The sequence below is a fragment of the Crocuta crocuta genome, unplaced genomic scaffold (assembly GCF_008692635.1).
Source record: "Crocuta crocuta isolate KB4526 unplaced genomic scaffold, BGI_CrCroc_1.0 scaffold128, whole genome shotgun sequence".
Classification (NCBI taxonomy): domain Eukaryota; kingdom Metazoa; phylum Chordata; class Mammalia; order Carnivora; family Hyaenidae; genus Crocuta; species Crocuta crocuta.
The window spans coordinates 4,066,796-4,078,732 of NW_027532232.1; the positions used below are offsets into that span (position 1 = coordinate 4,066,796).

The 11,937-nt window shown below is 43.5% G+C and overlaps 1 protein-coding gene across 1 annotated transcript in view; it reads left to right on the forward strand.

Annotated features, from left to right (window-relative positions):
• Positions 1-11,937, forward strand: part of CNTNAP2 (contactin associated protein 2) — a 1,422,049-nt gene that overhangs the window by 1,153,233 nt on the left and 256,879 nt on the right. Inside the window, exon 18 of the mRNA XM_077778041.1 lies at positions 7,903-8,073. Within this exon, the coding sequence (XP_077634167.1) occupies positions 7,903-8,073 (171 nt within the window). The remainder of the gene's footprint in view (positions 1-7,902; positions 8,074-11,937) is intronic.

Consider the following 11,937-nt stretch of genomic DNA (forward strand, 5'->3'; position numbering starts at 1 on the left):
ATGGCCGGGGGGGGGGGGGGGGGGGGCTCAGGGCTTGCTGACTTGTTCTTTAAGGAAAGGAAGCTCCTTTCCCCTCCTCTCCCAGGGACCACAGATGACACCAAGGCCATGAGTCATAGTTGTTTATGTCCTGTTGGTAGTATTAACAGTAGTAGTAACATATGTCAAACACTTATGTTGTGCTCAGCCCTCTGCTAAATGCATTTTGTGGATTATCTTCTGTAATTCTCAACACCCAATAAGAGAGGTGCCATTGTTACTCCATTGTACGCATGAGGAAATTGAGATTGAGGAAGACCAAGAAACTTGTCCCAAATCATCCAGCGGGTGTGGGTGATACAGCCAGACCCTGATTCTGGAGCCTGCATGTGGAACAGCCCACAGCACCCTTCACCAAATGACAAACCAGAGCCGCCCCCTGAGGTCACCTGTTGTCACCCCACCATGCCCCCCAACTCTACGTCCTCCACACGCCCTGCTCCTGCTGCTACCACCCTCACAGGAGCTTCTCCAGCGTATCACATGTCCAGTTGCTTCCTTATCTGAACCCAGACTGTTGAAAGGCAGAAGGGAAGCAAACTCCAACAGGTTCTGGAACGGGAGTTGGTGGGAGGTCGGGTGACGGTGAGGCTCACAGAGGACTGGTGAAGTCCGTGCAGCCTCAGTTACACCCCCACCTCACTTTCTTCAACTCTGCCGGTGCTACCCAACAGAAGCTGAGACGTGATGGGACCACATATGAGCTAAGTAGTAAACAGGGAAACTCAGCAAGGCTGTTCTGATTCCCTTCAGTATCCCTTTGCCTTTCGAGGTGAGGGTGATCCTTTCCTCAGGGAGAGGGGGGCACCTCACAGGAGGGTCTGTGACCTGCTTCAGGGGGGGCCTAGAGAGTCCTTCCGGCACCCGCCATTTCTTACATTTCTTTAGCTGGAAATATTCAATATGCTAAGGTGCTGTATTTGGGGGAGCATGTCCTGAACCTCATCAGTTACATACACGATGTAGTCATCAGAGAGCGTTAGCCTCCTCAGTAGCAACATAGACAGCTCGAAGGTAGTGATGAAATGCCGTTAATAACTCCATGGCAGAATAATTTTCTAGAGTGTCTCAGGTGTGAAAGTAGAATAAGGACTCTTCAGAAAAGCAAGGATTTAGAAAGTCAGCCTCCTGCAGTCCTTTTCTCACAAAGCTATAGGAGAATGTGCCTGTGGAAATGAGGGTGTAGACCCAGAAAGAGGGTTCACCCAAAGTCATGGGGTGTTCTGGTTTGGGCATTTAATAGTGAAGAGTAGCAGAAGGATGGGCTGCAATAATAGCAAGAAAGAGGTCCCAGGACCAGAGCCAGGAGTCAGCCCTGAGAAGAGCCAGTCAGCCTGACAACAGGAAGTCAGAGGCTATAGAGGGGGCCTCCGAGGGACAAAAGGGGGGCTGCTAGATCACCCGATATGTGTCATGTTGGGAACCCATGTGGGAAGAGTTTTACAGATGTGTTGAGGAATTCTGAGAGAATTTAGGACAGATACAAGGAAAACTAAGCCAATGAAAAAATAGGTAATCACTGATTCCAGAGGAACAAAAGAAATTATACCAATAAAAGAAACCATAATTAGATTTTAGTAGTCAGCTCATTAGTGAATAATACAGAGCCCTAAAAATGTAAATATCGAATTTCAGTAGAACCCAAGATCTGTGAGTTTGCTAGTTTGGGAGAATCTGGAGGAAGGGAATAGTCAGATGGGCTTCTAAAAATGCTCAGTCTTCCTCTCGCATCCCAGTAAGGTCAATCAAGTATATCTAAAATGCATAAATTAATAAATATTGACACATGCATAGTTTAGAAATACAGGGATATAACTGAAAGAGTTAAGTGTAGGAGTTGTTGCTAAGAAATTGGGTTGGGATAGGAGGGTGGAGCAGGCAGTTGCATTTTGCTTTAACCCTTGTAGCACCACTAGATTGTTAAAACTATGTATCTGTAACCCAAGGTCAGAAATTAAAACTAGGCTTGGGACACCTAGGTGGCTCAGTTGGCTAGGCATCCAAATCTTGATTTAAGTTCAGGGCATGATCTTGTGGTTCCTGAAATCTGCACTGACAGTGCAGAGCCTGCTTAAGATCCTCTTCTCTCTGTCTATCTGTCTCTCTCTCTCTCTCTCTCTCTCTCTCTCTCTCTCTGCCCTTCCCCTTCTCGCTCTCTCTCAAAATAAATAAATAAACTTAAAAACATGAGAAATTAAACCTATGCTTAAAACTAACTGCTGCTGTCGACCTAAAAAAAAGAGATAAACTGAGGCAAGCTCAAAATTGTCCAAAAAAAGGAGTTTACTTAGGAATAGCAGAGGAATCGCAATTTGGGACACACAGACTGTGGCAAGCTCCAGGCATCTTTTGAGGGTTTGGGTAAGGCTATATTTATGAGCATGGGATGGGACAGGAGAGAGTTCAGTTAGATATGTTAAAATAAAAAACAAACAGAGGCCAGCTTTGAAAATTCCCCAAGCAGACAAAAACAGTTCAGTCAGAAAAAAAAAAAAAAAAAGCACAATTCAGCTGATTTTTCCAGACCAACCAACCTGGGTCATTTCTCATTCATGCCTCTGGAAACCATAAGCAAAAATTTCCCAAGGTTGTTATGAAGTAACCCCTGACCAATTCCCTATTGGAAGAAAATTCCAACATGATCAGATTTCTGTAAGCCAGACATTTATGGGAAATCAGTGTGTGTGTCCTTATGTTTTATTTTCCTGAGAGCAAATGGGTGAGATTTTTCTATTTTATATCCTCCAGTCCCATTTTAAATTGCAGTTCTTTAACACTGCCCAGCAGAAAATATCCTTAGCAATTTTGAAGTCAGTATCCCATACCAAATAAACATTGGTGAGATTAAAGTAAATGGCTGTTAAGAATTTGGATGGACAGGGCACCTGGGTGGCTCAGTTGGTTAAGCATCCAACTCTTGATTTCAGCTCAGATCATGATCTCATGGTTCCTGAAATTAAGCCCCACATTGGACTCCTGCACTGATGGGGCAGAACCTGCATGGGATTCTCTCTCTCCCTCTCCCTTTCATCCCTCCCCCACTCATGTGCTCACTCTCTCTCGCTCTCTCAAAGTAAATAAAATAAACATTAAAAATAAATCTTGAGGGGCACCTGTGTGGCTTAGTCAGTTGAGCATCCAACTTCAGGTCAGTTCATGATCTGGCAGTCCATGAGTCCAAGTCCTGCATTGGACTCTACACTGACATCTCAAAGCCTGAAGCCTACTTCGGACTCTCTGTCTCCCTTTCTGTCCCTCCCCTGCTCGCTCACTCGCGCTCTCTCGCTCTCTCTCAAAAATAAGCATTAAACAAAAATCTTGAGGGGCACCTGGGTGGCTCAGTCATTGAGCATCCAACTTCAGCTCAGGTCATGATCTAATTGTGGTCTGTGAGTTCGAGCCCTGCATCGGGTTCTGTGCTGATAGCTCGGAGCCTGGAGCCTGCTTTGGATTCTGTGTCTTCCTCTCTCTCTGCCCCTCCCCTGCTTATACTCCCTCTCTCTCAGTCTCTGTCTCTGTCTCTATCAAAAAATAAATAGACATTAAAAAATTGTTTTTAATAATAAATCTTAAAAAAGAATTTAGATGAACATATGACACTGCATTTCCTGCTAATGATTCACTGAGGTTTGCAGTGATGATGAAAGTCCACAAGACCTGGTATGCTACCCCAGCCTCACTCTCCTGCACTAGCTGGAGGTACCTCCCTGGTTCTCCTGCCACAGGAAATGAGCCCAGGCCTTGCCCAGGATGTATTCAAAAAGTTTCTCACACGATAGACTCATTTTCCAGCTGGTAGAGTCTTCAACCTCACACTCACCATTTTGCCTTGCCTTTGATTACTATTGTACTGTCCTCCGCTGGGTCCCTGACCCCTTTACCTGCCTCGTTATTCTGTGGCTGTTGACTGGCCCCTCCTATCTCAGATATTTATTTCTGTTCTGCCTCACAGTCTCCTTTCAAGTTTCCAGCCTTGCTTCCTTTTGCCTCTCCACACCTAGTGAGACATCAGTCCTTACCCTACAGCAAAATCTCTTATTTCCAACTTGGTATTCTCATCCAATGTCCATTCATCCTCTACAGCACTGACCTTGATAGCAAGTACAAATGGCAACAATTTCAATAATCTTAAGGCTAGGGGATGCCTTGGTGGCTCAATTGGTTAAGCGTCCAACTTCAGCTCAGGTCATAATCTTATGGTTCCTGGGTTCGAGCCCTGCATCGGGCTCTGTGCTGACAGCTGAGAGCCTGAAGCCTGCTTTGGATTCTGTGTCTCCTCTCTCTCTCTCTCTCTCTCTCTCTCCCCAGCTTGCACTCTGTCTCTCTTTCTCTCTCAAAAAAATAAACATTTAAAAAATTTTTAAATAATAAGGTTAGGAGACCATCAGCCTTGCAAATGCATGGCATTGTTCAGTGAGGTCTGTCTGTAGGAAAAAACAGAAATCAAGTCACAGATAAGAACAATTATGGTGTGCTAAGGAGGCAGTATCCTGTTATCAGGAGCTGCTAAAGCAGCATCAGCTTTTATTTATGTTTAGTTAGTATCTTCAGTGCTCATGTTACCGTAAAGTAGATCTTGTCCCATGAGGACTTTGTATGTGGATTGGAATTGGATATAACTGAGAGGGAGGCTATTCATTTACTCACTGATTTAATAATTATTTATCGAGTACTTACTATATTCGGGGGCCAAAGGTTACAGAGATAAAGAAATGGTTTTCTCCTGGCTTTCAAGGAGCTTATGGCCAGCTGGGAATAATATAAACAATAATAATGCTATAGGCTCCTTGCATCATGAAGCACAATGAACACTAGAAAAACTGAAAAGAAAAACACTCATGTTATTTCGTTGTAACCAAAAATCCCAGAGACTGGGAAACAGACTCATCAGAACAGGCCTCACAGAAGTTCATCAGGGTCTGAAGAAGCCGCACCCAAACTTTCTCATTGTCTACACTGCTCATGAAAATTTTCATGCCCGCGTGTCTGTAAAACATCTTTACTTAACAATTCTATCATGTACCACTGTATTCATATATTATGTACATTATAAAGTATGACTGGGGGTGCCTGGGTGGCTCCATCAGCTGAGCATCCGACTTCGGCTCTGGTCATGCTCTCATGGTTCATGACTTCGAGCCCCATGTCGGGTTCTGTGCTGACAGCTCAGAGCCTGGAGCCTACTTCAGATTCTGTGCCTGTCCCTCTGCTCCTCCCCTGTCTCTCTCTGTCCCTCAAAAATGAATAAATGTAGGGGCACCTGGGTGGCTCAGTCGGTTAGGCTTCCGACTTCGGCTCAGGTCACAATCTCACAGTTCATGGGTTCGGGCCCAGCGTCGGGCTCTGTGCTGACAGTCAGCTCAGAGCCTGGAGCCTGTTTCAGATTCTGTGTCAACCTCTCTCTCTGACCCTCCCCTTCTCACACTGTCTCTCTCTCTCTCTCAGAAATAAATAAAGCATTAAGGGAAAAAAACGAATAAATGTCTAAAAATTAAAAAAATAAAGTATGACTAAAATAGATCTTTTAAGGGATGGGTTTTAAAAAATAAATAGAATTTCTAATGTCTTCTGCTTGTGCCTTATGGCTCTCCTTCAGCACCTCCTGGGTGGACAGCTCCACTCTGACCACCAGTCAGGTCCCCAGAAAGTCCTCACTATAGCTGGTCAAGAATCTGTACTTAGTTCATCCAGACAGACACTTGGTGCATACAAGTGACAACTCCAAAAGATATCATGTGATAACCCAGACATTTCCAGAAGGATGACTGGTAACCACCGTTTGCAGTAGGCTCTATTTCCCTGTGAATATGTCGATTCAAAAGGCCAAATTAGTTCGAAGTTGCTTAGTGAGCATAGAATTAGAACAAATGGAATTGTGGTCTGTGCGGACCTTTCATCAAGCTGGAATAACTGATTGAACTGCCCTTCTCCTCTCTAGGGATATTTCTGTCTAAATAACCAGTGCTGGACCTCAAATAAATACTGACATGTTTTACTTTTAGCTTTCCTTTTTCTAGAATCATTTCAGACAACTGCCCTTCTGTTAATACATCACCACCTCAGAAAATGGGAATGCACTTGATTGGAATGAAACTTTAAAATGTTAATTACATTCACGTCCTGGGGATTCAGCCTAAAGAGACAGAATTGCCTTGCCTCAGACTGAAGCATGGCTGAGGACTCTGATCCTTGGGGCCCCTTTGTTGTTATAGGACTCTCACCCAATTAGGATGAGCCAAATCCTGCTGGCTCTGGGGACGAGGCTTCATTCCTTCTAGAACTCTCCTTGGTGGGTGGGCTGCAACTTCTAGTTTGATTTAAGTTTTACCTTGTGAGACTTTCATTCTCATTCTGCTGGGGAAAGGTGAGCCCCCAAAGTCCTCTCAGGAGATATTCAGCCACATCTTAAGCCAGGAAGAGGATTCAGCCCTCAGATGATTGTAACTTACACAGTAATTAAGATTCTTTCTTTTCGTGTATCATTCTAACCAATAGCATACCATATTCTTCTTTCTCAAGAGGAAACTAGCCTATTTTTTTCTCCTGCTGAAAGTTGTGATATGGCCATTAAAAATAAAAGCTCAAAACTGCACTAATACTTTTGGGACCCCTTAAATAATAGGTTCAACCATCACCACCATTTTATGTTAATGAAGACATTTACAAACATATTTTGGGCTGGCTTGCTGGTTATAAATTGGCATTTACTTATCTAGATGTCACTCTATCCTAGACATCTCTATGAATGAAAACAAATAAAATCACTTAAATAAAAGGGTAATTTTAATATCTCATAATGTAACAACATTATATATTTAATTTAAAATTATGGTTTATGTGGTGCCTAGGTGGCTGAGTCAGTTGAGTGTCCAACTTCGGCTCATCATGATCTCACAGTTCATGGGTTTGAGCCCCACCTCAGGCTCGCTCTCTCAGTGCAGAACCCACTCTGGATCCTCTGTCCCCCTCTCTTTCTGCACCTCCCCCACTTGCATTCTCTCTCTCTGTTCTATCTGTTCTAATGAAATGTGAGTCATGGAGTTTGGTGTTTTTATTATGTCCTGTGAACTGCTTTTCTCCTGGGGTCAGTTGCTACTATCAAGCAATGAGGGAGTGGTGTACAACCATGTCTTCACCATGAGTTCAAGGGTAGAGGCTGATGGAGAGCCCTCAGGTAGACTCAGCTCAGCACCCCTCACCCTCCTCACCTGGAGTCCCCAGGAAGGAAGAGGTTGGCAGGGGGAAACATTCCCTTCCCTCAACTAGCCTCTGGAAGTTTGGAATGGGAAGAGTGGGAAAATGACTGGCCTGGTCTTCTTGCCTTTTCCTTGGCCTCTGCCTCCCCCACATTGAACCCAATGTCTGAGCAGGAGCTGGTTATTCAAGGACAAAGGTGGATGAGAAGTAAGGGCAGAACGCCAAAGACCCCATTCCTATTCTGTCCCTCTAAGTCTAGCCCAGATGCTTCTTGCACCAAACCCAAGCCACCAGTATGTATACACAAGTTCAAAACATTACCCCCAACCCCCACCTGGTGGTGCCAGGGGCTGCTCTCCATTTTTCCCTTTATTGGCGTTTACCCCCTAAAGCCCCTCCAAGGCTGCTCTTAGTAGGAGAGCTATCAGTCACGAGTACATGTTCTTACACACATGCATAGAACTTTCAGAAGGTTGAAAATAAGTCTGTGGGAATTTTCTGCCGTGATGTTCAGCAGGATGAACTATTGCCAAGGGCTATTGCCAATGGAAATTTATTAAATTGCCAATGGAAATTTATTAAAACTTAAGAAATGGCTACGTTTTCTGTTACTCCTGTGATGAAGGTATACATTACCCTGTTTTGTTTTGTTTTTTCCTTCCATAGGGAATTATTGGAATGCTGCCTCTTTCCCGAATCCATCATCCTACCTGCACTTCTCCACTTTCCAAGGGGAGACCAGCGCTGACATTTCTTTCTACTTCAAAACATTAATCCCCAGAGGAGTGTTTCTTGAAAACTTGGGCAACACAGATTTCATCAAACTGGAACTGAAATGTGAGTATAAACTCTCTGTCAACTCTCGAATGGCCTCCTCTCTTGTCACTTCAGGCCAGTCCTAACCCTGATTCTGTAATCTGATTGGATCCAAACATCAGTGGCTTTCTTTGTTCCAGAGATGATGCTGGAAGGTAGCTACACAATCGTGAGAAAGACCTTGGTCCCCCGCCCTTGGATTGCCCCCAGGAAGCAGACACATTAAGAGATTCCCAAGCAGTGCTACTCAAGGAAGGAGATGAGAGAACAAATTGTTCTCATAAAACGGGGAAGAGTACATATTCAAAGTTTCTTTAGGTGTCTGTTTCTTTTCCAAAGAGACAGGGTTAAGAAGAGACAGAGGATTGTATAAAGCGACCAGGAGTAAGAAATAAGATACTGGGAGAAATAATACAATAAGGAAAAGAGAGATAATAAAAATGAACATCTGTATGAGTTAAGGAAGTAGCGTAGACACAGGATTGTGTCACGCAAAGAAACTTTGAGTTGGAAGCTTTCTAGCAGAAGCCCCAAACCCACACACCCTCCAAAGGTTTCAGTTGTGAGTTTATTTAGCTAGGATACAGAAACGAACCTCATCAGAGCAAGAGCAGATACTGCCTAGCTCAGCCCAGCTTGCGTTGAATCCCAAAGACCCTCACAAGGTCATGTGGTCTGAGGAATGCCATCTGTGGAAGGTAGGGGTTCACTGGATGTGAGAAGGGCAGTTCTCATTACTCCAGGGCCCTATTATCCTTGGGGCAGAAATTTGGCTTCTGGAATCTACAGTCCACAAACTTCTAGGTTGGGGGAATATTGACATACACCTAGCTCTCTTGCCAGTTCAGACCAAGAAAGTATCAGCACAAATGACAGACATGACCAGAACAGGTACACAAGTCAAAGCCCCTTGATCCCTCCACACAATCTTGGTGCCCCTCCCCATATCAAAAAGTCTCCTTTCTCCTAGTCTGTTTCCTTTATCTGAGTGCCTGTGTTACTGGGTCTGGTCTGAGAATCATCCCAAACCCATTCCCCAGAAATATCTGATGGAATATTTCTTCTCTCTTTCTGTGGTTGTAATTATGCAATGTGGTCTCTCTTTTTTAATAGTTTATTTTCAAGTTGGTTTCCATATAACACCCAGTGCTCATCCCCACAAATGCCTTCCTCCATGCCCATCACCCCCCTTCCCCTCTCCCCCACCCCCGTCAGCCCTCAGTTTGTTTTCAGCATTCAAGAGTCTCTCATGGTTTGCCAGTGTGGTCTTTTAAAAATGGAATCTCAGGCAACGTTTTTCTGCTGTAACCCTATGGGATTATTTTTGTAAAATAGTGGGCTGTGATTAGCAGACTTTGGAGTTCTTATTCTCGGGTCAAAATCCAAGTCCTTGGATAACTTACTTCATCTCTTTGAATCACAATTTCCTGATCTGTAAAAAGGGGGTGGTAGTTTGTGGGGCCATTATGATAATAGAATATGGATACTCATGAAGCATTTACTTCAACATCTAGAAGGTGTCAGTATCATATTCCTCAAGATGTTCATTATAAATCTAATCTGAGCCAGATATGATGGAAAGAGAAGACTGAGAATATTCTAGCCCTGGAATTAAAAAGTAAATAAATAGTCAGAGGCACGTGGCTGGCTCAGTAGAGCATGCAACTCTTGATCTTAGGATTATAGGTTCAAATCCCATATTGGGTGTAAAGATTATATAAATAAAATCTTTTTAAATAGTAAATAATCGTCCTCTCTTTAGAATTATTTTAAAGGGATGTTTCACTTTGCACAGTGAAAATTAATGGAATCAAACTATTTTCCGACTTCCACATCAGTTGGATTGTATTTTAGAAATACCTCATGGCAAAAGAGAAAATTGACAATCCCTATTTGAGGAATTCTGGACGCTTCTGTAGAAAGACTTAGTTTCACCTCATCCTTGTTTTGCATCCCCATGTTTTGTAAGCCTGCGCCTGGGTTGAAAAGAAGAGAAGACGAAGTACAGAGAGTGTTTCTATTTAGCAAACGCATAGTAGAATTTCATTTAGTTCTAAGGATGAAAAATCTAGAGATGTTCTCAAAGTTACCCCAGTCTTTCCACAATATGGAGACTCTGTGGGAGAGGGTGAATTATAGCCTCATTTTGCCATAAAATTCTTTTTAGTACTAGTGTTTCCTTGCAGTAAGGAAGGGTAGGGACATTCAGACTAGAGGCTGGTCTCTTGTTAGAGGACTCTTGTTAGAGCTTCTAGCAATTACTAAGGGTGGAAGTAAGATTGCCCAATGGCAGAGATACCCAATGCGCATCACTATAGAGCCTCTCCATTGAGGTGGAAAGGAATCTATGGGAGAAAAAAGACAGGTTTCTGTTTTTGAGAAAACAACTGCTTAAAGCAAACAAGAAGCGATGCTTTCATGAAGAACATGGGGGGAAAAAAAAAAAACAAACGTGGAGGCTCGCTGTTGCCCCATTTATCACATCGCTCCAGACTCTTCTCTGCAGGATGCATGGGCAGTGGGTGGAGGTGGAGCATTCTCCCAGACACCTCTCTTCCTTGCCCGATGAGGGGCTCTGCAAACCTAATTGTCCCAGGCAATGGCTGGCTGCCTGAAGAAGCTCAGGAAAGATGATTCCTGAAGTCACTCTTTTAAATACTTTCTCTGCTGTTTTTCCCCATTTAACTTGGTAAGCTTTCTGATCCCTTTCTGAAAGCTTGGTAAGCTTTCTGATAGGAATTCAAATTTTGTTTCTCTGTTTGTGTCTCCAAGGAATTTTGTCACAGTTCATGCCTACACAGTTCATGCCTTTCAGAATAACATTTCTGTTAATTAACTACATTGTGCCCTCCTGTTAGGGGTAGAAGATTCTTGACTCTAAGAACAGTGAATGAGTTACACTAAGTTAATGAGATACCATCAACATCTTACTGTGCAAGTAAAAAAACATACATGAGAAAATTAGACTGATGTTACTCATTAGCATACTTTACAGGTAAAATTTTAAGACTATATTTCACTTACTCTCTATATTTATTCACTCACTCGGTGAGTGTTTATTGAGTACCTACAATGTCCCAGATGCTGTGCTAGGTGCCAAGGGAACATAGTCAAATTAAGCATGGTTTCTTTCCCTCAGAGGGAAATCAGAGTTCTTTTTGTTTGTTTTGGAAATTAGACAAGTAAATCAGTAGTTACAATACTAATAAAAATGGCTCAACTTAATTCACTCACTATGTCTCAGGCACTTTTCCATGGATTTTAGGTAAATCATCTTACTTACTTTCCTAATGAACCTTTGAAATTGGCAGTGTCATTAACATTTCTACTTTACAGATGAGGAAACTGAGGCATGGGGCAAGTAAGTTGCCAAGGTCCCACAGCTAGGAAGTGGCAGAGCTGGTGCTTGACCCTAGACATTTTTTTGTGTGTCCCAGAATCATTGCTGTTAACACCAAATCTCACAAGCTCCGAGAACACAATGAGTGGCTGAGAGCTCCTGACTGGAGGACAGGAGTATTTCCAGGGAGTCATGCTTTAATTAAGTTTTGATGGATGAGCAGGAACCAGTAAGGTGAAGAGCGGGGGGCGGGGAGGGGGGATGAATGGGGTTCAAGAAGGAAAACGCAGGAGGAGGAGTACACCAGTGAGTGAGGTTATGTGGGACAGAACCCAAGGACTCAAAAGGGCACGGCTACATCAGGGAGCCTGTGTCTGGGAACAGAGAGCTGGAGCCAGAGGGGCCAGCATGGCAGAGCACTCTATGTGCTCCAGGCTCGGGGCAGATGTGCCTTAACTTGACCCTGACAGTTACGGTGAGCAGGGGCATAACACAATCAGATTTGCATTCACCAGAAATTAGATGGAAAGGCAGATGTGAAATGA